We start from the raw sequence: 27,656 nt of genomic DNA on the forward strand, positions 1-27,656 counted from the left end.
TACGTTTGTGTGTATATAGATATTATCACATCATCATTGTTTAATGTCTGTTTTCCATGCTGGCATGAGTTGGATGGTTTCACAAGAGTTGTCCTGACTCCAATTGTCTCTTGTGGCATGGTTTCTATGGCTGGATGCCCTTCCTAATGCTAACCACTTTACTGAGTGTGCTGAGTGCGTTTACACAGCACCGATGTGTGTGCATTTTGTGTGGCACCAGCACCTGTAAAGGACAAGCCTGTATGTGTGGATGACAGTACAATGAATTGCCATAACTCTTGTGTCCTTGTCAATTCCTCAGTGTCTGAAGATTCTTTAACACTTTGTCCCATGTCTTCCTGGGCCTACCCCTCCCCCAGGTTCCTTCCACAGTGGCTGTCCCTCATCCATACACATCATGTGACCAAACCAGTGCAGTCTTCTCTCTTTCACACAACATCTGCTTCATATATGTAGTTTTCCTCTTAAATCATTTACACTCTATCGTGTATACACACTGATATTACCCCTCCAGTGGAGTATGTTAGCTTCCTTTTTTTCAAGCCTTCACAAGTCCCCACTAGTCATAACCCATGTCTCACTGCCATGTAACATAACAGTATGTGTAGAGGCATCATGCAATCTGCCTCTCTCTCTGAGAGAGGGGCCTTTAGTTACCAACAAAGGTGGAAGCTTTCTGAACTTTGCCCATTCTGTTCTTATTCTAGCAACTACACTTTCAGAACTTCCTCCTCCACTGCTAACTTGATCACCCCGAGCATTTGTGGGAGTCGATTGTCTGCACGTTTTTAGTGCTTATTGTACCTGCACATTTGTCACACACAGACTATTTTCTCTGTTAACCTTCCTGTGATTCTGCTACACCTCGTATGTGTCGACAAGTGGCGGCTGAGAACTGATCCTTGGTGATCTACCTGTATACTGAATTCATTGCTATACTCGCTGCCAACCATCACCTTACTGGCAGCATCCCTGTACATGGTTTGTACAGCTCTCACTAACCACTCCTCTGTCTCTAGCTTCCACATTGACCACCAAGTAAGGGAGTGGAAATCCCTGTCAAAGGTTTTCTCAGTTTCAACAGCTAAATACTTCTGCAGTTGCTTTATTGGGTATATAACATCAGTCATGCTTCAGACACAAAACCAAACTGCATCTCATTTAGGCTAACTCTTCCTAATTAGTTGAGTTGTAACCCTCTCTGTAGCTTTCATTACCTGGTGCAGCAATTTCATACCTATGTAACTATTTCTGTCTTTGTAGCAGTTGACTTTGGTACTGCTGTACCAGTCGTTGCGTATGACTTCTTTGTGGACAACATTGTTAGTTCAAATCCCATTCCGCCAGGTGTTTTAAGCATATATATATATATATATATATATATATAGGTATAAAATACAAAACCTGATTTTACACACACACATAGTGGTATATATTCATAGACCTATCCACATGTAAATGTGTACACTTACAAATACATGTACTTGTGATGGGTGTTAATAAATATGCAAAAATAAACAGATGTCTTCAAAGACATTGCTGCATGATCATACATACACGTGTAAGCATAAATATAAACATGTAGACACACACACACACACACACATCATTATCGTCGTCATCGTTTAATATCTATATTCCATGTTAACATGGGATAAATGGTTTGACATGATCCAATGAACCAGAGTGCTACTTTGTGCTCCATTGTCACCTTTTGTAAGATTTCTATGGCTAGATACCCTTCATAATGACAACCCTCACACATCTATACACACATACATAAATTGTATATATAAAGATATATATTCACATGTATACAAACAAATATGTATACATGTATGTACATATAGTTATACATGTATATATACTTACACCTGTATTCAAAATGTTTACTTAAGGGTGTTCAGGCCAAGTTTGACAGTTCGCATAAAAGAAAAAAAGCATTAATATCCAGTCCAAAAATAAAAAGTATTTTAAAATTTCAAAATATCTCAACTAGATTATGGCTAGGAGATAGCAGTTTACTCAAGGTAACCACCCTCATTTTCCACCTTGGTCTTCTTTATGGTGTCCCTTGGAAGATCTTTGAACACCTTGATTTTGGCCATGAGCTCGACGTTGATGTTGTAGGTTGAGTGATTGTTGTCATTTGCAACTGTACCCAACACATAGTAATCTATAGGATTATAATTGGGGGAATTAAGTGGCCAGAAATTGGGGCTGCCTAAATTGTAGAAATTCTCTAATAACTACTTTTAGCTCTGTTTTTGGAGGTATGGTTAGGAGCTGAATCCTACTACCACACATATGGCCTTTCAGCAGCTTTATGTCGACATCTGAATTGAGCCTAAGTGCCTGTTCAAAGAAGTGGGGCAGCATGACATCTCCCCTACTTAACACCTAAGACCATCAGAGTTTGAGGGAACTTCCCCCAAGACAATCAGTTTGAGGGAACTTGGTTTTTATGATATGTGGGATAGCACTTGGTTTGTAGGCAAGCCACCTGTTCTGGGTGTTATGCAACTGGTCCTGGCAGAAGTTCTTTTCATCTGAAAAATCAGATCATCTCCAATTTCAACAGGATCCCTCAGCTTGTTCAGGAGCTTCTTTGCCTTCATTAAGTGGTTCTCCTTGGCCTTGTGCCTCTTGTATATGTGGTAGTGAAGATCCTCATTTAGGGCGACTCCCAACAGTTTCCCTTTGCCAAAACCTGGATTCCTCTGCTTGGATTTTTCATCTTATCCTGCTGTTGTTGGATGAATTCTAACATGAATGCAGCCAGAACATCCGCTGTGTCCCTTCCTGCTAGCCATGGCTTTGTAGTCTCTATTGTAGATTTCCGTGTCTCACCTTACAGCCTTTACAGTATTCACAGAGCATTAAGCAGCAGTTATGATGTTAGCATTTTGCTACTTGGTACAGGTCATCATGATACTAATAACTTATTTTCAATATTCTGTTTGTCAACTTAAGTTGCTTCTCTTGTATTCAGTTTATGTTTCTTAACATACCTCCTTAAATTCAGGTTCAAGATATGAGATTTTATGGTTGTTAGAATACTGCTGATCTCATGGTCCAATACAAATCCTCAAAAACAAATTTATGGGACATTTAAAATTTTCACTGAACACTTTTCACAGTTGTTTTAGTGTGTTTTGCGTAAATCTGATGTGGATATGTGTTTGTAAACCTACACTCATGCTATATTTAATTCTTTCTTGTCAAGAAATTTATTTGATCCATAACCATTCTGTTTCTATCGCACTACTTCTCTTACTTTTGTCTATTTGTCTCTTTTTTTCTGTCTTCCTTTTTGCTTTGCCTATCTGATTGTCTCTCTCTCTCTCTCTCTCTCTCTCTCTCTCTCTCTCACTGTCCTTTTCTCTGCCAATCCTGTGTCATAAACAAACAACACTCACTGACAATCACAAACATGACGGATTACCTCTATCTATATTATATAAATGTGATCTGTAAAATGTATATCAGATATAAAATCTCTGGTTTATATGTCAAGCATAGCTGTGTGATTAAGAAATTTACTTTGCAATCTCTTGGTTTTGGATTAAGCCTCATTGTACAGTAATTTGGGGCAAGTGTCGTCTACCATTGCTCTAGGTTGATCAATACCTTGTGAGTGAATGTGGTTGACAGAAACTTGATTAAGCCTTCCATGTGTGTGAATCTTGATATTTTGTTTGTCTCTATGTAAACATAACTGCTAATTTTTACATTCCTTGTTGGCATAACTGGTCCTTCTGCACTTCTGAAAACCAGTGGTATATAAAAAGGGCTGGTGAGTGGAAGAGCATCTGGTTGCAGAATCCTGCCTCATGGGTTGAATGGGTCTGCTTGCTGAATTTATTTTCGTTTGGTTTGATTTCTATGACCAGTTGCCCTTCCTAACATCAGCTGCTTTACAGAGTGCACTGGGTGTGTTTTTGTGACACCAGTTCTTGAGAGGTAACCATGATCTTATCATAACTAAAGTGTCTCTGCTTGCTTTGTCTGCCTCATTACAGAGAGTGAGAAGCAAAAGTAGTAAACATAAATGACAGTGATGAAAGGGATGTGTGATAGGATGAAAATGAAAACAGTAAATGCTCTGGGCTTAAAGCAATATGATATATATATATATATATATATATATATATATATATATATATATATATATATATATATATAGGTGCAGGAGTGGCTGTGTGGTAAGTAGCTTGCTTACCAACCACATGGTTCTGGGTTCAGTCCCACTGCATGGCTCCTTGCGCAAGTGTCTTCTACTATAGCCTCGGGCCGACTAAGGCCTTGTGAGTGGATTTGGTAGATGGAAACTGAAAGTAGCCCATCGTATATATATATATGTGTGTGTGTGTGTGTGTGTTTGTCCCCCCAACATCGCTTGAGTGATGCCCGATGCTGGTGTGTTTGCGTCCCCATAACTTAGCAGTTCAGCTGGAATTCTCAGTGTTTACATGTACCAACAAATGTTTGAGTATGTAGCATGGGTTGATCATTATAATTACGCAATCTAAATGACTATCGGCATTATAAATGTCTTGATGTGTGTAAACCAAATATGGCCACTTCAAGAGAATTTGATTCTGCTGCACAACATACCTGTGAGGACTCTCAATTTCTTGAATTTTAAATGTACATTTTTCCACATGTACAAGCTGTGCTTCTACTAGCCAGCTATACTCCCCATTAGGTTTTGCATATATTGTCCATCAAATCAAGAATGGTGATATAAAAGCACAAGAAATATAACCAATGGAAGTGATTTACTTACAGCTTCATTTTAATTACATGTAAACAGCATGTCTCTTCAGTAGCTTTATAGATGATTATGTATACATTGTTACAGAATTCTAGCTAAATTCTTTAAGTTGTTTACTTGGTGTATATAACTTTACAGGATGAAATAAAATAATCATTCTCTTGTCCATCAAGCTACAGCCATTCAGCAAGCTCGGTTTTATTTCCTGTTTCAGAAGGAGACTTAGGTCTTTTCTGTGTTGTATCATTCACTTGCAATGTTGCTTCCTTCTTTAGGGGAAAGATAATTGATGTAAAGTGTAGGTTGAAAATAGTGATAAACTATGATGTCAAAAACTTGTATGTAAATTAAGATTCTGCCTACTTTTGCAATATCTCAAATACTTTAGTAATATAAAAGAATGTTAACCCCTTTTGTTACCAGCTCAGCTGAGACTACCCCTGGTTCTGTGATACAAACTTTTTGAAGTGATGTGATTTAAAACTTTTCAAACAGCAGCTTTATAATGACTGTTATTTTACTGAATTCATCAGTTTTGAAGTTATTTAAAACAGAATTTCAATAGAACTCTGGTAACAAAAAAGATTAAGTATACTGTCATATAAGGTAACTTCTCGTAAAGCTGCAAATTATTAGTTACGCATTAGAAGCATGTTTAAAAACAAATCTTCTCTTACCTGAGCCGGTGCAGCAAATGGAACAAGCATAAACATCTGGTTTAATATTTCCCTTTTAATAAAGTTTTAAAACCTAAAGGAAATTTCTTAATGCTAATTAAGAGTACTCCCTGACCAATCATAAGAACTGAAAATTATTGTTGAGGTCAGTGTACCGAATGGGAAAATATTGGGCACCATTTTCTATGAAAAACAAGGGAAGCAGTTTGTAGTAGCTGAGTGTCATTACGGGACTAAACAGACCAGGGGTGGGGAAACTCCTGCCTGAGGGCGCAGTTGCACTTGTGAGCCCATTTTATTGTGCCTGCAGGCTGGTATACTCGTATGTACAAAATTTAGTAAATTTTTCAATTATAAAATTTATACAATATTCGTATTCCTATTTGTGACATAAGTCACGTTTCCACTGTGACTTAAAATGGTTAAACTCAAACAGAAAATCGTCTGGTAATTGCCATTTGAATGGAAATATTGTTTTTACTATAAAACACATATTGCTAGATTTTTACCACCCCATTGAGACCCAACTACACTCTAGCTGAAAAATAAAGAATACCTCATAAGTAATATAAGCATTCTAAATTCAGTGGTTATGTTAATGATGTTATGCATTAATTTAATGTGTTAAACTTATCTTTATTAATTTATATCGAATTATACATATGTACAAGATTTACACAGATGTAAGAGTTAGAACTTATCATCCGCCTGCGGACCTTTTACTTTGGAAATTTTTTTCCTGCCGCATTAAAAAGTTTCCCCACCCCTGAAATAGATCTATCCTCTTGATAGAAAATGTTTAATGAAAGCTGTTAACTAGAACCTAAAACTAAAATGCACATGGTTGCATTGGTATGTGTGAAGGCTATTTTTCCTGTCCATATTCAGGAATGGGGAAAAGAGGAATGCCACAAACTTATCTAGTTATGTTTGGCTATTGAAGCGAGTTATAATTTTGATGGCATTGAATCTAGCATACCATACAAAGTAATGCCAGCTATGTTTGGTTTAAAATGACAAATGACAAAACTAATAAATGCTTTGTGTAGAAAGTTTGAGATATTAAGATACTTGCATGAAAGCAATTTCTACAGAGCAATCTAGTAAAGAGCTACTTTAAGCTATTTAATGTAAATAAGACCTGCCTGAAGTTTATATGTTCTGTGTACCACTGTAAAAATATTAATACTGGAAATATTTCCTTTGTTGATATACTATCAGGCATAAAGAAGCTGAAAGTTTACAATGTGTCTCTTGTGCTACTGACTATTGTTAATGTTGGAAATGCTTTGTTGACAACATGATCAGCCTGGCAAATTAAGTTGAAATAATGTAAAGGTTGTCAACTTCATTTAAGATAAAGTAATTGTATTTAGTCTACTTGACATTGAGTACTCTCTGTAACTTCAGTTTATTTGTGGCATTGCTGTCTTTGAGAAATTTGCTTCACAACCATATGGTTTTGGATCTGATTGATGACATGAAACCTTGGTCAAGCGACTCCTTTATAGCCTCAGGTCAACCAATATCACTTGGAACTATATGGAAGCTTGTGTGTGTTTTTATTTTTTTTTGTCTTTATGTATCTTTGTGCTGGCACTACTTGTGCAGCAGTGACGTTTATATCACCCCATCTACAAAACATTCTGCTTAACAGTTTGATATGCAAAGACTATTGGAATAAAGTATATTACTTGAAAACAAGTAATAGTTAGAAGGGTATCTAACAACAGATGACTGCCTTGTGAACTCTCACCTAGCACAGGGCAGTATGGAGGAATCAGATGTAAAAATGCTCAGGAGTCATTTGCATCACCCCAGGCATGTCAGTGTGGTTAAGAAGTTTACTTCGCAACCTTGTACAGGTGTGTTCTAGTAGTACAACCACAGGTTGAACATTGATAGCTATGTAATTAGAATTTGATCAATACAAACTGCATCTGGTGTTTGTTTTTGACCATAACAAATAGATTTATTGAAATGAGTACAAGATTGGTATAAGTACTGAGGTTTGTATGACCAAGCTGTTGAAGAAAATGTCCCTAACTTCAGTTATTTGACTGACACCAGTAAAAATATATTAAACAGATTATCTTAACCTTTTAGCATTTAATCTGGCCATATCCAACCCAGATATTCTACTTGTTTTATGTTCAAACTGGCCAGATCTGGCCTCTCACACCTACCCAATATTTGTCATTCTAAACATAAACAATAACATCACTGAAATCTGAAAGCAGCGAAATAATGCATAATTTATTCAAAATAATGTGAATAAATAAGCATTACATTTGACAGAATAATCTGAATGCTAAAGGGTTAAAATATATTAATCTGTATTTTTCTGCATACAAAGAAGTCAATAAAAAAAATTGGCTCTTTTTATTCTAGTTTTAAGCAAGCTGGTTGAAACCATGTTAGGGCTTGCTTGTTTTTGTTTTATTGAGAAAAAAAAATGCACATGACCTTTTATTTTATCAAATTGTTGTCCCATCATAAATTTATTCAGCTTGCATTTTTAATATCCTGTCATTTTCAATTCTTTTCAATATAGGTTTAGCCGAATTAGCACATCGTGAATACCAAGCAGGAGATTATGATAGTGCTGAACAACACTGTATGCAACTATGGAGGCAGGAGTCAGACAACACTGGTGTATTATTACTCTTGTCTTCTATACACTTCCAGTGTAGAAGATTAGAAAAGTAAGTATACTCCTAGAACTAGTTTAAACTTACACAAGGGTTTATGGGTACATACTGTATATAATCTGCAAGAGATTAGTTTTCATGGTTGTTGCTTCAAGGCTAATGCTATATATAGTTGAATTCATTATTGCTAAAATTCAAATATGAATGGGAAAGATACTTATTGAAAATGGTTGCTGCTGAAATGTCAATCTGCTCAGCAACTTGACATTTCTGTTTTAGAGTTGTTTCTAATTTTTGTTCTTTTCCTGGGGGGTGGCTAGCTAAAGTGCCACAAAATATTTTGTTGCCATTTCTATAAAATCATTTTAAATGAGTAATTGAAAACAATTATTTTGGCAGTTTGATTAATTTTCTTTGTGTATGTACACACACACACACACACGCACACACACACACACACACACACACACACAGAGTAGTCCCTTGACTATCACAGGTGTTGTGTTCCACCCCACCCTCCGCGATTGGTGAAAATCCGCGAAGTAGAAACAGTTACTGTACTGTATTTTTGTTTATTATTTTTATAATTTGTATATGTTCATTTTATTATAATTGCAAAACAATACCACGGAGGAATCGATGTAAGCTTAAATAATAAACTGCGATATGGCAAGAGATTACTGTATATAAAACTAGTAATAAAGCTAAGGTTTAATTTATAAGTTTAATGATAGCATTATACAATGATAAATAGAAATTTGTTTCTTAATTTGGCTTGGATATAATGGAAATAATTAATTCTCTATTATATTCACTTAATTGTATCTTTTCCTTCTCCTTATAAATATGGAAATAGAAGATGACATAGACTAACAAGAATAGATGCAACATAATTTTTGTTTGCTTTTCCATGCTGTCATGGATTGGATAGGTTATCGTGGGCGGAGTCAGTTCTCATGGAGTTTATTGGGGCCTTATTTTGCTTTTATATTCCATTTTGGGGATGGTTTCTATAGTTAGGTGTTTTTCATGTACTGGGCGGATTTTATCATAGCACCAGAAAAGTGGTCTTTTTACCTCTATGAGTAAATAATATTCTCCTCTATACAATATCTCCATTCAAGGCAACATGGTTGTGTGGATGAAGAGTGATGGCAAAGAGAATCAGAGTGAGAGGGTATGATGTGGGGGGGGGGGAGTAGCGATGCAGGTGAGGTGACAGAAGGAGTAATGGAAGAGGCAATGATTGACAGCTATATGTTGTCGGTGAGGAGATTGAATAGAAAAAAGTACAAGTATGATTGATAGGAAGATAATATTGGAAGAGAGTAATGGAAATCAGAGAGGCTGAAGGTACAGTGATATATGTCTGCCATGAATAATGTATTAGGAAGTTAGTTTGAGAGAGATGGATAACAATAATGGGAGTGTGACGGATGTCAGTAATACGTGATTTTAGAGGAAGTAATGCGAGTGTGATGGGTAGCTATGAAGAGAGTGTGAGTAATGGATGTCAGTGAAGGGAGGGCGAAAGTGATGGCTAGCGACAAAGAAGGGTGAATGATGGAAATGCATTTGAACACAGATTCAATGCCAGTTTGGCATAATACAATGGTAGAAAATAAATGAATGTTTTTTTTTTTTTAATTAATTTTAGAATTAATGAAGAATTTCGGTGCTTTGTAAAATAAGCATTTATATATGCACATACATGGCTGTATGATTAAGAAGATTACTTTCCAGCCATGTGGTTTTGGGTTCAGTTCCACTGCATGGCATCTTGGACAAGTCATCATGATTGTTTAAATGTCTGCCTTCCATGCTGGCATGGGTTGGACAGTTTGACAGGAGCTGGTCAGGCAGAAGCCTGCACCAGACTTCTGTGACTGTTTTGGCAGGATATTTACAGCTGGATGTTGTTAACATCAACCACTCAGCAAAGTGGACTTAGTGCTTTTTATGTGGCACTTAGATAGAGGTCAAATCAATTTAAAGGACCTCAGTTCACAACTGCCCAAGAGAGACAAAACAAAGCTGCAGCATTTTAACAAAATTCTGGAAAGCATTTTCACATGTTCTGCCATTTAAGCTATCCTCTTACATAATTTCTTATTTTTTTGTTGTTGTCCACAAGGGGCTAAACACAGAGGGGACAAGCAAAGACAGACAAAGGGATTAAGTCGATTATATCGACCCCAGGGCGCAACTGGTACTTAATTTATCGACCCCGAAAGGATGAAAGGCAAAGTCGACCTCGGCAGAATTTGAACTCGAACGTAGTGGCAGACGAAATACTGCTAAGCATTTCGCCCGGTGTGCTAACGTTTCTGCCAGCTCGCTGCCTTCTCTTACACAATTTCTGTTAATCAACAGCATTTGCTTTCAACTTCTGCAGGTCAAAAAAGAGCAAATTCTAAAGGGATGATTAGACACTAAAATATATTAATCAGAGGAGTGGGAAGGAGTTAGTTACAGAAGAGATAATGAAAAGACAAAACTTTAAGCTCTGGTGGGAGTAGAATGGAGTTTACTAGTTGGGAGAAGAGATGGATCATATGTATGTGGGAATTGCTAAAGGCTTTTGAGTGGATTTGGTAAACGGAAACTGAAAGAAACCTGTTGAGTGTGTGGCTTGTGTGCAAGATTGTGTCTGTCTGTCTGTCTCTGTTGGAAGTTGTAAATGAGTGTCATTCATTTCCAGTGTTCTACAGAAACTTGTTTGCCAACAAGAAGGGCATCTGGCTGTAAAAAAACTCTGCCTCCATAAACTCTCTCCAGCCCATGCGAACATGGAAAAGTAATGTTAAAACAATGATTATCTAAGCTGGTGTTTATAATACAATATAAAGTATTTTTACGAATATTTATTATGGAGCTGTTCACTATTAATATATTATGCTAAAGAAATTTAATTTATATTAAACACTTCAATATAAGTGGTTTTAAGAGAGTTTGTATCAGAGAACTAGAGTAGATTGGTTGTGTGGTTTGTTGGTATTTGAAAGGGTAATCTTTTGAACAATTTCTTTTAGTTTTCATTCCATTGTGTGTGTGTGTGTGTGTTTATTTCCAACTTCTATTTGATAACTGATGTTGGTTTGTTTACATTCCTATAACTTAGTGATTCAGCGTATTGGAGTCAGTCTGTTTGACTAAACTCAAGGCAGTGCCACAATCTAATGACTGAAACAAGAAAAAAAACAAATAAAATAGGTACTATTGCAAAAGGAAAGGTATAATGTTATAAAATAGCTTTTGTGTTTTTGTCTTTGAGTAAAGTCCATCATCCGGCTAATTAAAGCTTTTGTTTTCCTTTTCAGATCAGCTTATTTTAGTCAACTAGCTATAAAACAGAATCCAATGTTAGCTGAAGCATATTCAAATTTAGGCAATGTCTACAAAGAACGAGCTCAGTTGCAAGACGCTTTAGAAAATTACCGCCATGCTGTTCGGTTAAAACCTGATTTCATTGATGGCTATATCAATCTAGCAGCTGCCTTGGTCGCCGCTGGAGACATGGAGCAAGCAGTGCAGGCGTACGTTACAGCATTACAGTATAATCCTGTAAGTATATGCATAGTTTTTTTTGTTTTTTTTTTCGTTTTTCATTAGCTTTCCTGCAACATCCATTTGTCTATTGTATATAAGGTGTTGTGACTAGATTATTTCCTGTTGCATAACAGCGTGGCTAAAAGAGGTGCAGGCACGACTGTGTGGTTAGGTTCACTAACCAAGCTTACCTTGAGCAAGGACCAAATCCTTGAGTGTAGTTTTGAAAAAAGCTTAGGTGTATGTGTGTATATAGGCACAGTAATGGCTGTGTGGTTTAAGATATTCCCAACCATATGCTTTCAGGTTCCATTTCACTGTGTAGTACCCTGGGCAAGTGTTTGATATTATAGCCCAGGTTGATCAGAACTTTAAGTGGGTTTGGCTGATGGAAACTGAATGGTGCATATACATATATATCATCATCATCATTTAACATCTGCTTTCCATGCTGGCATGGGTTTGACTGGGGACTGGTGAGCCAGATGGCTGCACCAGGCTCTAAGTGCCAGTAAGGCGACAGGTGGGGTTTAGTTCACAAGTGATCTAAATGGTTATGTACACTAGGTAAGTGCTGTAATGGATTACTGGGGCCCCAAAGTTATAGCTTAGATGGTAGTTATGGAGCCATTGCAGGTATTTTGTAAAAGCAACAATGACTCAAGGGCCTAGAGTTTAGTGTGCCGGCACTTATCAAACTGGTTACAAATTTGTGAATTTATATATATAAATAATCCACAGCCCTTAGTTCAGTAACTAGTTAGATAAGCACCAACACACTAAACTCTTGGCCCTTGAGCAGCTTCTGCTAAATATTAAAAATATACATATACTTATATTTTGAGGTGTGTGTGTGTGTGTGTGTGTGTGTGTGTGTGTGTGTGTGTGTACATATATATATATATATATATATATATATATATATATATATATATATATATATATATATATATATGTATATATATATGAGCAGTGTCAGTCATTTTCAGTCAGCATAGACACTTGCTAGGCTATGGGGACATAATTATCTTGCTTGGAAACAGGTAGCTTCTGCCTACTAGAACAGCACCTGACCATAGAAAATGTGCCTCAAAGAATTCCATCCTATGCTTGCAAGCATTAAAAAACCCCCAAAAAACCCTGATGGCATATTTTACAAATGCTTCTGTTTACAATTGCACTTGCTTGAATGGTAGTGTTGGGACTTCTCAATAAATTGTCTGTTTTCTTTGTGTCTTGTATGCTGTGTGGATTGAGAAATCTCAAGAACAGGCAAAGGTTAGTATTAGGAAGGGCGTCTGTCTGTAAAATGATGCCCCAGTATCATGGTCATCTAATCCATGCCAACATGGAGGAATGGACAAAACAGTTAAGCTAATTTTGAATATCCAGTGTTACATAGTTAAATTTTTCATGTATCCATGCACGCAGAATTTTAATATCTTGCTGCTAATATTGTTTCTTGGATTTTAAAACCCTGTTTTGTTTTTATCATTACAGGATTTGTATTGTGTACGGAGTGACCTGGGTAACTTGCTCAAGGCATTGGGGCGATTGGATGAGGCAAAGGTAAAATATGTACTTCCTGTGTCATGAAAATTTTACTCCACACCTATATTTTGTGTAAATAAATCTATATATTACATATGTGTATATAGATATGTCTGAGTGCATATATATAAACATATATATATAAATATATCTATGTATTTATATATATGTGTGTGTGTACATATATGTATGTATGTATGTCTGAGATTGACTGTCAATCTTTTCTTTTCCTTTGTAATATACAATATTGTAGATATGGGATCAATTTATCCATTTAACTGTCTCAAAGATGTTAAACCATCCTTTGTCAAATCTATTTAATAAGTTTTTATCTTCTGTCAGAAGACTGCAGTGTGGTCATGTTGATTTTCCCGGGATTCCCTGTTTTTCTAGATGATGGAGCTGGGGCTTGAACATATCTGGACATTTTGTTTCTTTTTAAAAATTCAGACAAAAAAATGAACGCATTACTTAGTTTATTTATTTATTTTTTTGTTTGAATTTTTACCTGAAATTGCTTTCGATTTCCTTATCATCCTCATTTACTTTGATCAGTTAGACCCTCCAAATAAAAGCCAAATTTAAATTGTGTTTCATAATTGTATATTTCACACTTGAAAAATGGAAATTTCCTTTAGAATTAGTACTTATTTTGTATTGCTAAGCAGATATGAATCCAAGCTCGATAGATATTGATGGCAGATATTCCAATTTGATAAAAACTAGCTCAGCTTGTAGTTATGTTTCATAAATTGAAACCCAACAAAGCATTTTACCATGCAATATATAAAGCTGTTTTCTCAAACTAATTTTTTTCTAAAATACGAGACTCCACGATAGTATGAAAAACAGTTAATTGAAATTTCTGCTTGGTCTATTTATAACTGTTGCGGTTAAGCAGTTTAGTTATCGAATGTATTTTATTAGAGAAGGCTTTTAGATTTAAAGCAAAATATTTCTTGATAATTTGCTTGTCACCTATTGTATAGCTAATGAATTTAGAGGGAGAGTTAAATCTAGAATGACTTGTAGAATAAAGGTTTCAAACCACTGCGTTCTTTACAAATGGGGGAGGCATCCTTATCGCTACATTTGAACAGGTCTTCTTTGAACCAGCACTAGACCTAATAGATGTATTATCTTTTGATTAATCATTCTTGTTAGAGAAAAAGTAAATCATTTTTAACCCCTTTGTTACCCTGTTTTTGTTGAAACACCCGTGCTTTGTTTCAATTAATTTTGGAAATAGTGAATAAGTTATTAAAATAACCTGGTCGTTATTAAAGCTGTTGTTTGGAACATAAATTAACATGAAATTCTGAGGGAAGGTTTTAAGATTATTTTAAAACAGTTTGTTTTATGAAGGCAAGGGTGGGTTCTGGCAGGTTGGTATCTAAAGGGTTAAGTTTGTATGTGTATAGTGGGGAAAGTGGAAAACTGCATGTAACTATGTTATGTAAGTGTATGATGTGTGTGTCTATATATATGCTCACATGCATTATTGAACTAAGTTGATAGGTTTACATTAGAGTTTTATTTGAAATTTAATGATGATGATAAATCATCTAAAAGTGATCTGGCTAACTGACAGTTGGTTTTTCAATAATTAATCAGCAGGTTAATCTGTTGATTCAGTAAGGGGTTTTTTTTTTTCATTTGCATGTTGAAATTTATACCTTGCATATTAATTAGATTTAATCTCTTATTTAAATGGGGGAATGAACCTGCTCTCTCTAATCCATATTTAGCTTGATCTAGCATTCTGTTTATGCTGTCATGTAGGGATACATATTTTATATACTCATGTTTGAGAAATTTTGATCTTAGCCATGTAGAGAAGTAAATAAGATACTAACTTTGTTAGTTTAGGATTGAACAGCCAATTTGTACTTTTGCTCTGTTACCTTCTACCTCTGTTGACAAGTAAGAGAAACAGAAGTTCTTGTTCAGTGGTGCATTACCACTTGCATGAAATGAACTTGTAACTGCAGCAAAAGTTTTATTACTTTTATAATTGAAAACCCTTTATATTTTCCCCTTAAAGTGGAATTGTTAAAATGATCCAATGCATTGAAAAGTATTTTTTTTAAGGATTTTGTAAAACAGAATATTCTCTTATGAAATACACCTGAATTTTTTTTTCTTTGTCATTTTCTTCCTATATTTGATTTCCCCTTTTGAAAGATCCTTGCTTCTCCAAGAAATGTTCTGTTGATAATTTTTTTCCAAACTTTTCTTTGAGATACAGGCTAACCTTTTCCCCTCCCCTTCTACCTAAATCTTCATACATTCTGTCCTGAGGGATAGGGGAAAAATACCACAAAACGATCTAGACTTTCCCAGGAGAATCAATGACCACTCTGCAACCTTAAAATTTTGAGATTCACAGGAAGGAAGTTCAGGCTGGTCGTGGTTCCCTTACATACTGGTTCTAAACTTAAAATTCAAAATAAAATCTTTTCCAAATTTCTGAATGTTTTAAAACTTCAGCTGCAATCATATTATGTATATATTTTTGCCTGAAGTTTTTCTGATTTAAGTGACCAACTTTTGTTTGATAAAGCCTTTTGACTTTAATTTAAAATCTTCTACCATAAAAATTGTTTTTGTATCATAATTGCTTTATCAAAATTAAAAAAACCCAACAACCCCCCCCCCCCCCCCCAAATTCCAATAGAATTTTCAAGCTTTTTAGTATCCAGTATGTATGTGCATTCTGAGCCAGCCTTAACTTCCAATCATTGCTATCATATGTTATGAAAGCTGGAACCCCTACCAGTTAACCCCAACACCATTTAAAAGATTATACTGCAGGATGCTGAATGAAGCCAACTACTACTACTATTACTCAATGGAGTGTGAACTGTTTGCATTGCAGCACTTGCTGTTTAATATTGAGGGAGAAAGCAAGGCTTGAACTAGTCTTGCTAATACTGCCACAATGTCAGTCAGGATCCAATTGCTCCCACTGTTATTTATATTAGGACACATTTTATAAATTTAGTTGTCACATGTCTTTAATTTAATGTCAATGCTTTCTAAAGAAAAGAGAAAAGGACTTGGCAGCGCCTCTTAAAATTCATCTAAGAAACTGCATGGGAAAAAATATATATAAGAAAAAAAAAAAGACTTGGAAATAAATATTTTCCTTAGAATTTAAAGAAAAAATATTGCAATGTCTAGTCTTCTGTTGTCATTACAACACATTGCTTAGTTCCTGTGATTTATATTGTTCTTGTAGTATAATGACAATTATCTGTAGAGGCATATCTACTTCTCTTTTCTGTATATGGTTCCCATAGTGCATTTTTTTACACTCTTTGTACTCTTTGCCAATTTATCTATTTTACTGTTACTACTTATTACCACTACTACTACTACTATTGCTACTCTTTTTTAACTACAACTAGTAAATGTGCGCGCTTTTAAGTTCTTGTTATGTCGTCAATCTGTAAGCTATTTTGTGTCTAAAACGAAAAACCAAAAGTACGAAAGTATATGGAACACATGTGCTAAACATTTTAAAACTTTTTTAAAGCTTAGAATTTTTAGAAATACACATTTTCCTTTTTTTTTTCCCTCCTTTTTTTCCGTCTGTCTCTTGAGTCGGTATATAATACAGCAATACCATCCTGGCTACATTGTGCAGTATATTTACATTGACAAAGGATTGTTTAACTGCTTTAGGGATAGATAAGATACTTTATTGTTTTGTAAAAAATTAAGTTCAAATCACTACAGGACAATGTTTATTGAATGTGTAAGACTTCCAGTTACAAATGATGCAACATTTTGTTTTTTATCATTTTGAATAAATTTTTGATTTCATATTCTTTTCTTAAAAATTGGTCAGAACAGTGGAGATGGCTGAAGCAGCAGACTGCCAGGCTGATGCTTTGATGTAATTAGTTTGGTACCTCACTGTTCTAAGTTCAAATCCCAATTGGACTGACATTTTTTTTTTGCATACTTTGAGATGAAATTGGCCCTAGCAATTTATTGGTGTACTTAATTCAACAAATCTTTCCCAACCCCAAAAAATGTGCCTGATTCCTGATTATGGCAACTGTAGGAGGTAACAATAATGATATTGTTAAATGTTTACTTCATTATTATTAGCTTGCTATTTTGAAAGGTAACCATAATGAAAATTTAAATCTTAAAGAACTTGAATGAATTCTTATTAATTTATAAAAGCAAATTAGTTTGAGTGGGATACAAATTTCAGTATATATGTATATATATATAGAGCAATCATGCAGACAAATGTCAAATTTATATAAGAATATTCCACATTCTACAAACATCTCTTTGTGGAGAAACTGTTTTGATTTTAGCTGTAAAGCAGTTTAGTTTGATTTGAGTTACAAGATGGACTTGCATATTTAGAGCTCTACTAAAGTAAACTTAGTGGGTAAAATCATAGGACAAATGCCACTCTTAAGTTTTGATGATTCTTTTGGTTAATTTGTTGTTTAATGGTCTTTTAAGAATTGTTCCAATTGTCTTCATATATGAAGGATTTATATTGCACCAATGTGTGTCTGTTAAAGGTCATCATTTAATGCTTGTCATGTTAGATTTCCATTTGCAACCTTATTACATAAGATGTGAATCAGCTGCTTACTTGGTGTCCGAAGCAGATGTTTTAATGCAGTTGTAGATTAGTGATAATTTTATGTCAACTTTTCATTCTGGGATGGGTTCCATGTCTCATGTCCAAGTCAGTGATTACTTGGAGATACTTCCCCCTCAAAGACAAGTTGAAAGACCATTTCATTTTTGGTTGCAGCTGGATGCCCTTCATTCATTGACCACTTTACCATGTCTACCAGATGCATTGTATTGTGGGACTCACACTAGTCTTCATTACTCTGTAATGTGTTTGTTCACTCAAGATAACAGGTCTTGTGAAGGTGATTACAAGAGTGATGGCAAACAGTGAACCAGGCTGGGTCAGTGAAAGTTGAGGGAGTGTAATGTTAGGAGAGAAGGTGAGGGTAGTAGAAGAGAAAAGTATGATGGATAGAGGTGGGCAATGATGAGTGATAGGTATCAATAGCAAATGGCTTCTGGCGGGAGAGAGAGTGATGATTGGTAGTGCAGAAAGGGTGTTCTGGGGTTGTATCTGGTACTGCCTGAAAAAAGAGAGTGAATAGTCGAGTAATTTAGATGGAGCTGATGTAAACTTGGGAGCGACCTGTGTATGTGTAACTAACGCACACACACAAGAAATTTAAATATATATATGTATGCGTACAGGTAGCTTATATCTTTTAACCACCATCGTTTTTGACATTTCACCTTGCTTGCACAAGTGGACAGACCTTCTCCAGCACTGCAGGTTGCCAAGCATGTTAGTCCTTTGTCATCTCCTACATGGATCTAACCACCAGTCTTCATATTATCCCATATTGTGTTTTTCTATAGGTTCCATCCACTTTGAGTGCCCTGCATTTCTTCGTACAACTTTTGTCTTATACATTGTATATCCACACCAGCACAGTTGTATCTGTCATACTCTACATCTGATATTTTTAATATCTAGTTTGCCACACAACTCATTTGCATTCTGTTATTGTTCATGCATAACACATCTGTCAGAGCATGTTCGCTTCAATTCTTTTTAGTCTTCCCTTTAAGTCTTCTGCTTTAAGAGCTTGCATCAGAGTGAGTACACAGGCATCATAAAAAATTTCCATTGACTCTGAAAAAGAAACCCTTTGTAACTTCCTCCAGGCAATAGCTCCTTGAACTTTCTCCAACTTGTTTTGCCCTGGCTACTATACTTTTGCACTTACCTTCATTGTTAATTTGGTCACCAAAATTACAGACTACTTCTAGGGAGCCTTCTGGGCCTTTCAGAGAATCTGTTTCCTGTGTGCGCTATTCCTGAAAATCTACTGGATAATATTTTATACAATTTGAGCATTTTGAGCAAACCTATATGAAAACTAATAGCAAAGCTGCTTTTCATATCAAAAATACTGTTTTGGATAAAGTTAAAAGCTTAAAACTGTCTTTGAAATTGATGTTGAGTTGCATCTATCACTTTCCAAAAAGCATAAAACTACATACCAGAAGTTAATAATAATTAAAAAAAAAATATTTTTCAACTGGTCAGTACAAGATTCCATAGTAACTAAATGTACAAGCCAATAAAATACATTTTATAAGTATAATCACCAAGTATTTTGTGGTAGCTGGTAATAGACATTTCTTTTGTGTAATCCTTTTCCAAGGAAGGGTGCGTCACCATTTGGTCATGAGGTATAGCTTGTGATTTAGCCCAAATTTAACATTTTAGTGCTGAATAATATTCAAAGGGCAAAGGCTAGGATATAGTAGCCTCTACCTATTTTGAAATGGATTTGAACACAATCCAAGAACTAATTCATTAAATTTCACTTGTCTGTATTAATACTGACAACATATTTGATTTCCATATGTTGTTATAAATTATACATAATAAATTTTCCTTAATGGCTCGTGTGCATCTCTTCAGGTGTGTATCTCTTCAGGTGTGTATCTCTTGACCATGGTCCTGCCCCCCACCCCCGTGCTTAACAGCTATTTTGTAAACCTCAAAAATTGAATATTTTATTTTGTTCATGTAATATATAAATCCATTGACCTGTTAATCTGCAGTTGATGTAATGGTTGTTTGCTCAATGCTCTAATCTGCCAATATTTCACACACACACACACACACTAGTAGGATCAATTTAGTTCATAATTGAATCACTTCTGTGGAGTAATGCTTTACTAACAAAGGATTCATAAAAGGCACTATTTTATATTTTTCCCTCAAAAAACAAAAAAACGGTTGACAAATTTTATTGTCCTTAATAATTTTAAACTGGGAGTTACCCATTCAATAAAATTCCTGTGGATTGATTTTAATCATTTTTCATATTTTTAAAAACTTGACTGCTGATTATTCACTGTTGTCAACATTCTGTACCACTGAACACTAATGATCGTCTTTTTTGATTTCTACACAAGCAATGCAGGTGTGCTCACTGCTATCAAATAGTGTGCCCGCCTGGTCAGTCAGTCACTCGTGTCTCCTGGGTCAGTCACTAGCTGTGGGTCGGTCAGCGGTTGGTCATCTTCTACCTACTCCCGGCCCAGCCTGGCCAGGGCAGGCTGCTGCAGCAGCACCAGGACCAAAGGACAGACTCCTCCTAGTTGACTACTACTACAGAGCTATGAATGAATACATTGGTATTAGTAGACATCTCTGAGGTGTGAGCTGAAGGTATTGTATACTTAAATGTGAGTCAATTTCAGTTGTAGTCCCTGGCTATTTGTCTCCTATTTCTGCAGTGTAATGACATCTCTTTTACTGATTCATGATGGTCAAGTGTGATTTGGGGCAGTTTGGATTGCAAATTTCACCACCTAATGACATATATATATTTTCCTTTGGTTATAGTTTTTGCTGCTGGCTTTGAAACTGTTTTCCTCTTCATTGTTATAAAGGACACAGCTTAATTTGACTCCACCTTCAAAATTGTTGATGGAAGTAATATTTGTTTTAATTTCAGTTATCTTAGATGATGAGAAAGCATTTAGTTCATATAACAGTTGAAATTTCTCTTGACTAATAATAGAATATTCTTATCACTGAATTAAAAAGAAATACTAATTTAAGAACCGACAGGATTAACTAATTTTAGTTTACCCTCTCCTTTAAGTTTTACAAAATGCTGGTCTATAAAAATACACCCTTTAGATGTTGTAGTGTAATAAAAAAAAATGTCTATATAATTTAGTAGATATATCTTTTTTATTGCATCTTAAAGTGTCTTTAGTCAAAACCATTCACTTGATTTAATTATGTGCAGTTCTCTTCTTGGAATTGATTTTGAATGCTGAAGGCACCCTTGGTATAAGAACTTCATTGGCAAAACATGCTGCAAGGGCAACAACCTGTTCACACCATGGTTGTTAAGTTTTTTTTTTTTTTCATTCACTGTTTTCTTTGGCACACTGCAGTTTATTTGTTGACTCTTAGTTCTCTTGTATTTAGCCCCTTTCTAGTAATAAATAGTCTTTTGTTGCTGTCATAAATGTTTTCCAAATTTTTTTTTTTTAAATAGATATTTTGTATTTGATTTTGATTTGTTTAAATTGTATAACTTATATGGAATTTGAAATTCTAATTGATATAGTTGTGAACTATTTGATTAAACATAGCTTTTTTGGTAAGTACAGCTAACTGAGAATATTCATTGAATCTAGTTAATTTAGCATTTTTTTGTTTTGTTTCGAAATCATTTTTGATTTCGCATCTGTTTTTGAAAGGAGACGACAAAAAACGTAATTCTGTGTTTTAACCTTTTAACACCTCAAGTGGTGTTAGTAGAATATATTGAAGTGTTTTTTGTTTTAATTTTTTTTTTCTTGAAAGAATTATTACAATTTACAAATTTGCCCTGGTAAGAACCATTATGGCAAGACTTCATTTTTCAAAATCAGCTTAGTTAAGTGGATATTTTATTTTTGTTTCAACTTACTGTATGTTTAGTATACTTTTTCTTTATACAGTGTAATAGTTCTAGTTCTTCACGCAATCAATTTTCTGAATAATATGCTATATATATATGCTTTTCTAGTTTCTGAGGTAGGTGTAAGAAGTAACTATTGAAGGAGATGACTGAAGAAAATCATTGTTCAAGAATACACGGTGTAGGATTAGGACTGAATCTTGCTCAGAAAATCTGCATCTTAAATGCCATCGGCACTCCTTTAGTTATGGTAATCTTAGTAACAGCATATATTTGAAGTATTTGTATTTTATATCTACTTAATATGTATGCAAGAGAATGTAGGATGCTGCATGGTGAAATGGTTTTGGAGAAGTTACACATCGTCACACGACTCATCGAGTAACATTGAATGTTTTACACTTGGTCTTTCAATGAAGATTCCCTGCTGTTGTTTCCTATTGGATTCCTAGAAGCCTACAATTGCACAATGTTCTGCTTTCTCAGTGTGCAGTAAACCATGAAGAGTTACAGATCTTTACCAGTGACAGGATGTCAAACCAGATACATTGAAATCAAAATGGAACAGTATAATTTATTTTACTCAATATAACTTTCCATGGAAGTTTAAAAAAAAAGCAAAATGCAGTTTCATATAAGATATATTTGGAATGCTGCTTAGTTTCAAATTATTTTAAATTACCTGAAATATAATTTTGATACAGTGTTTAATTGATGATGATGATGATGATGATGATCACTCATATAGTATGAAGATGCTTTCCCATTCTTTGCTTGATCTATTATTTGCTTGAGCTGTATTTTGCTCAAAAGTTATGGCAAGGAAATTAGTTAAAAGCTACTGCATGTATGAACCAGTATTTTTGCATTTTATGAAATGGAATTTCTTCAAAATGTAGTCAGTGTGTCACATAATTAAAATTTTCCATCAGAAATTGGTTGATAAGGGCTGACAGAAATAGCATATTTTCTTTTATGCATTATTTACAGTAGAGGATTCCTGTTTCATGTTTTTTTTTCATTATTATTGTATGAGGAATTTGTCCCAGAATATATATTAAAGTGTTGTTTTTTTTTCTATTTAAGTAAAAGGGTGAGAATTTATGTCCTTGCTTTCTGCTGAGATTATTAGTGATAGAATATTTCTTGTTTGGTTTCTTTGAATGGTGATTTTGTTTTCTTTTCCTCTCTCTCTTTCTTTCTATCCTACTGTCCCATGTAACAGCTTTACCTCTTTATGCCATTATACTGCAGTTGAAAGGATATTGATATGCCCTAAAATACAAGAAAAATAGAAAACAAAAACACCAGCATCAAATAACTTAATTTGTATTATTAAAAGTGACTACTATAATACTGATTTTTTAAGGTTCTTTTCATATTTTTTCATACAAGCTTTTTTTTATAAAGTCATTTTTCATAACATCACTAATTTCTCCAAAATTATTGCTAATTTTTCAGAATAATTGTTTTTCTATCTTTTTTCATTTTTCTTCTATTAGATTTTTTTTTACATTTTTATTTCGTTTCTTTACAATTTTTTTCTTTGTCTATTTCATTTTTATATTTCTATATCAGTATTTTTGTGTGTATGTATTTTATGCAGTTACTTTTTTATTCCCTTAGCGCGCGAAGCATTGCGCGGACGCACTTGATCGCAGGCGAATAGATAATTTTTTTTTAGATGTCAGATTTCTTCTCTTGTATTTTAAAGTTTCTTCATCTTGCCATGGATGACTTGGATGTCTTCAATTTATCCAAAATTTTTTGACTGATAAATTCTAAAAGTACATTTTAATTCACTTTGGGCTATATAAATAACACCTTATTTAAGTGTTTTATTTTGCAAAATTTGTAATAATTAGTGAAGGGAGTGTCAGTTTTTCAATGTTAACAGCAATATCGTGTTTTAGTTAAGGAAAAATTAAAAAGAAAACGAGCAGAAGTTTTCATTGGAATAATAACTAGAGTTAGAGAAATACTTCAAAAAGTCATGTGTGTGTGGCTACCCATGAGATGAGGCAGCTTATTGGGAGAAGAGAAGTGAAACCTAATTATTTTATTTCACCAAGCAGAACGGCTTTCTTCTCCTATTATTACAAGAGAAGAGAAATGACATCTTTATTTTTTTTTAAATTTTTTTATATACATATATATTTAATTCCATATATGTATGTATATAAAATGCGTGAATGTGTGTATGCATATATATGTGTGTATATATGCATATATATATATATATATATATATAATTTTTGTTTTACTTTGGTGTTATCAGCACAAGTCATCACTAATGTATGGTTTATAGAACCAAAGTTTCTTTTAGCAGCTAACGTTTCAAATATATAATTAACTTAAATTTTAGATTTATTAAAATGTATTTATCAATATTTAATTTTACTTTTTTTTTCCCCCCCTAAAATAATTTCAATTTTTTCTTTTGCTAAATCTCTAGATGATGCATTTATACAGATGTTAATTTGTTAGGTTGCCTAAGAAAACATGGTTCTAAAATCCTATATGCATGGTTAGTGCTTAACACAGTATTATTGCGCGCGTTTAGTTCATAGTGCAAAACTTCTACTGGAGCGCAGGCGACTTGAGCGCTTTGCTTTTGGATGTTCTTTTTAACTTTCTTTGTCTTTTGCAAACCTGTACAAACATCATTTATTTTGTTTATAACTGTAAATTTGCCTACACTTTAGGCATGTTACCTGAAAGCTATTGAGACACAACCAAATTTTGCTGTTGCCTGGAGTAATCTGGGCTGTGTTTTCAATGCCCAAGGAGAAATCTGGTTAGCAATTCATCACTTTGATAAGGTAAGTTATTCTTTTACTGATTCCAGTTATTGGATTGCAGCCACATTAGGGGTTTTTAGTTGATCGCATTGATGACCCCACTACTTAATTTTGTTACTTAGCTATTTTATAAAATGTCACCTACCTTTATGATGCAAAAGATGCAATGCCAACGTGATCTACACAAATATCAACACACATCACAGGCTTCTGCATGGATGCTACATACCTAATCCTCAAAGTTTTGGTTGGCCCTATGCAGTGGGATTGAACTGGGAACCAATTTGTGACATGAACTTCTTAACCACATGGTTATTTCTGTTCCAGGTCTTAAAGGAAGTGCTTGAAATAATTAAGGTATGCAACTAAACAGTACTGGTACTATGTAAGAGAAACAATGCATTGTTTTCCTTTTCTCCAGTTAATTTCACAGTATGAGTTAGGTGGTCATATTTATAAGCCCTGAACTAGGACCATTTCTTCAGTCACTTGGTATTCAAAATGGTCAGATATAGCAATACTGGTTAAATTGACCTCATTGACCAGATGTTTTTCACATTGGTATTTCATTATCGTCTGAAGCTGTATTGTTTGCACCATATTTAAATAAATGTGATCATGAGTATGAACACTAAAGTCTATCTGACAATACATGCAATGACTGTTAATTTCAACAAAATTATGAACATCAAAAAAAGTTTCTTACAGGAAAGTATTGCTTCCTGAATGACAGTTACATAGGTTACGTGATTAATTGCTGTATAATGGTTGACAGTAATCACATGAACTACATTTGTGAGTTAGTTTGACTGTTTCCTAATATTTACTAATACAACTTGCTAGTAGCTTAACTAGTTTGAGAATTAGGTATAAATTTTTTTTATGAAAAGCCCCCAACATAGCAATGTGGAAAGTATCCTGTCTTGTAGGAGAGAAATATTGTTATGCATATTATTAGTAGTTTTAGAAATGTTCTAACTTGATACACTTGTATTTTTTCCCCTTTGTAACTCTCACAGTATTATGCAATTTATTTCACTGTATTTCTGATATGATGGCTTAATAACATTTTTATTCAACTTCAACTCTATCATCAAGATATTTCTTGTGCATTCTTATGCACAAAGCAGGAGTTTCTTTTGAGAATTTAGTGTCCGCTTTTTCAGAATTCATTCTAACAATGTGAGTTGTCTGAACAGTATAAATTAGTTTAACATGAAATAAAAATTGAGTGAAGTGTTTTAGATTTTTGTTTATGCAGATCGTGTATTTTCAACTGATCTGTTTAAACGATTCTTTTGGAGTAACGTGGAGGATAGCTTAATTATTCTTGGATCACTGATTGAGAGGTGGAGTTTGTTCTAGCTTCTCTTGTGTCCTGTGATCTGCTTAAGGGCATCCAGCCTTAGAAACCTTGTCAAATCAGATTGGAACCTGGTGCAGCTCCCTGGTTTACCAATTTTCAGTCAAACTGTCCAACATATGTCAGTAGGGAAAGCAGATGTTAAACTACAATGATGATGAACATTACTGAAAGTTTTGTTATTCAGTGTGAGGATGGCTGATTTCCATTGCTCAGTTGCTTATCTGGTCAGTGTACACACAATTGTGTATTGAATATCAAAAGTGATATTTGTTTAGGGTGATTTTTTTTTAATATATATATATATATATATATATATATATATTTATTGATGGTAGCAGGTGTAATTTGGAGGAAATTTGACTGGTTATTTCTTGCTTCAGCCAGACCTCAGGTGAAAGCATTCTGCCTGGTTCTGTGTACATCAAGGATTTTCTTTCGAAGATTGTATGATTTTAGTTTTCAGGAACTTTATTTTTAGCAAGTTGCTAGTGCATAGATTCATTTAGTTGCTGTTTAGCACAAGGTTCTGATTAAATCTGACTTGTAATAAAATGGGTTTAACCCTTTAGCATTCAGATTACTCTGTCAAATGTAATTCTTATTTATTCACATTATTTTGAATTAATCATGCCTCACTTTGTAGCTTCAAGATTTCAATGATGCAATTGTTTACTTTTATGATATTGTAGGATAAGTGTGAGAGGCCAAATCCAGCCAGTTCGAATGTAAACAGGTAGATTATTTTGGCTGGATGTGGCCAGCTAAAATGCTAAAGGGTTAAACTTGATAATTCTTTTGTTTGTTTGTTTTTGGTACATCAGGAACTTCTTTGTCTAGTATGTCCCTCCTTAAACCCTGTTGGGTGTTTTGAAGTAGATGAAGCTGGTATTTCTAGTAATTTCACTGACTGCATTAGATGCTCTATCAAGTATTACATGGAAGAACCTTTAATAGTTGCTCTTTAACCTCATATTAGGACTGATAAGGTGGACATGATAAAGTGTTCCAGTTGTGGCCGCTGCAACCTCCTGACATATTTAATGTCATTCCTTTAATATTGGTTGAGTTTCCTTTTGTACATCTGAAACTGCATTGTCCAGTATGTCTTTCCTTTTCAAAGACTGTAATTTGAGAGAAATTTGGTTACTATTATCTAGTAGTCCAAACAGCAAACACACAAACTCTGTCATTGATTGACTACGCAATTTCCTTTAAGTGATTTTGATAGAGAAACTGTGTTAAAATTGACTTTCAAAAGTAACATTTGATACAAGATGGACTAGAAAAACTGTAAATGTACTTATGTTTGCTATAGACTGAACAAATGATGTGCGTGTAGAATATTTTGATAAATGTGTCTAAGTATATATGTATGTATGAGTATATATACATACAAATACGTGTGTGCACATTGATGTATGTGATTTGTATAAGCATATTTATGTGCAGATAATGATACATGCATATGTAAATAATTGCATTATAAATACGCAAGCATATATTGTTTTTGTGCTTATTTGTATCAAACTTGACTACTTGTGTGACTGCAATGTAATAAATTTGTGGTTTGTATTTAACTCCTGTTACAAGATAGTGATATAATTGTTGCAGTTGTTCTGAAGTGTTGACTTTAGGACAGTCTTATCTCAGGTCATTTGCTGATAAAGTTATAACATGCAGGTAAGAAAATGCGAAGAAAATTGAGTACATTTTACATGTTTAAACCAGAAAAATTGCTTTGAACCCCCCCCCCCCCCAAAAAAAAAAACAA

General features: G+C 34.3%; 1 protein-coding gene across 6 annotated transcripts in view; it reads left to right on the forward strand.

Moving 5' to 3' along the window:
- Positions 1 to 27,656, forward strand: part of LOC106875699 (UDP-N-acetylglucosamine--peptide N-acetylglucosaminyltransferase 110 kDa subunit) — a 64,898-nt gene that overhangs the window by 16,281 nt on the left and 20,961 nt on the right. For all 6 annotated transcript variants that reach the window (XM_014923946.3, XM_014923945.3, XM_052968628.2 and 3 more), the window contains exons 2-5: positions 8,009 to 8,159; positions 11,426 to 11,669; positions 13,155 to 13,223; positions 24,424 to 24,540. In XM_014923946.3, coding sequence (XP_014779432.1) covers positions 8,009 to 8,159; positions 11,426 to 11,669; positions 13,155 to 13,223; positions 24,424 to 24,540 — 581 coding nt within the window. The remainder of the gene's footprint in view (positions 1 to 8,008; positions 8,160 to 11,425; positions 11,670 to 13,154; positions 13,224 to 24,423; positions 24,541 to 27,656) is intronic.

Source organism: Octopus bimaculoides, chromosome 6, assembly GCF_046866305.1.
Source record: "Octopus bimaculoides isolate indiv1 chromosome 6, ASM4686630v1, whole genome shotgun sequence".
Taxonomy (NCBI): Eukaryota; Metazoa; Mollusca; class Cephalopoda; order Octopoda; family Octopodidae; genus Octopus; species Octopus bimaculoides.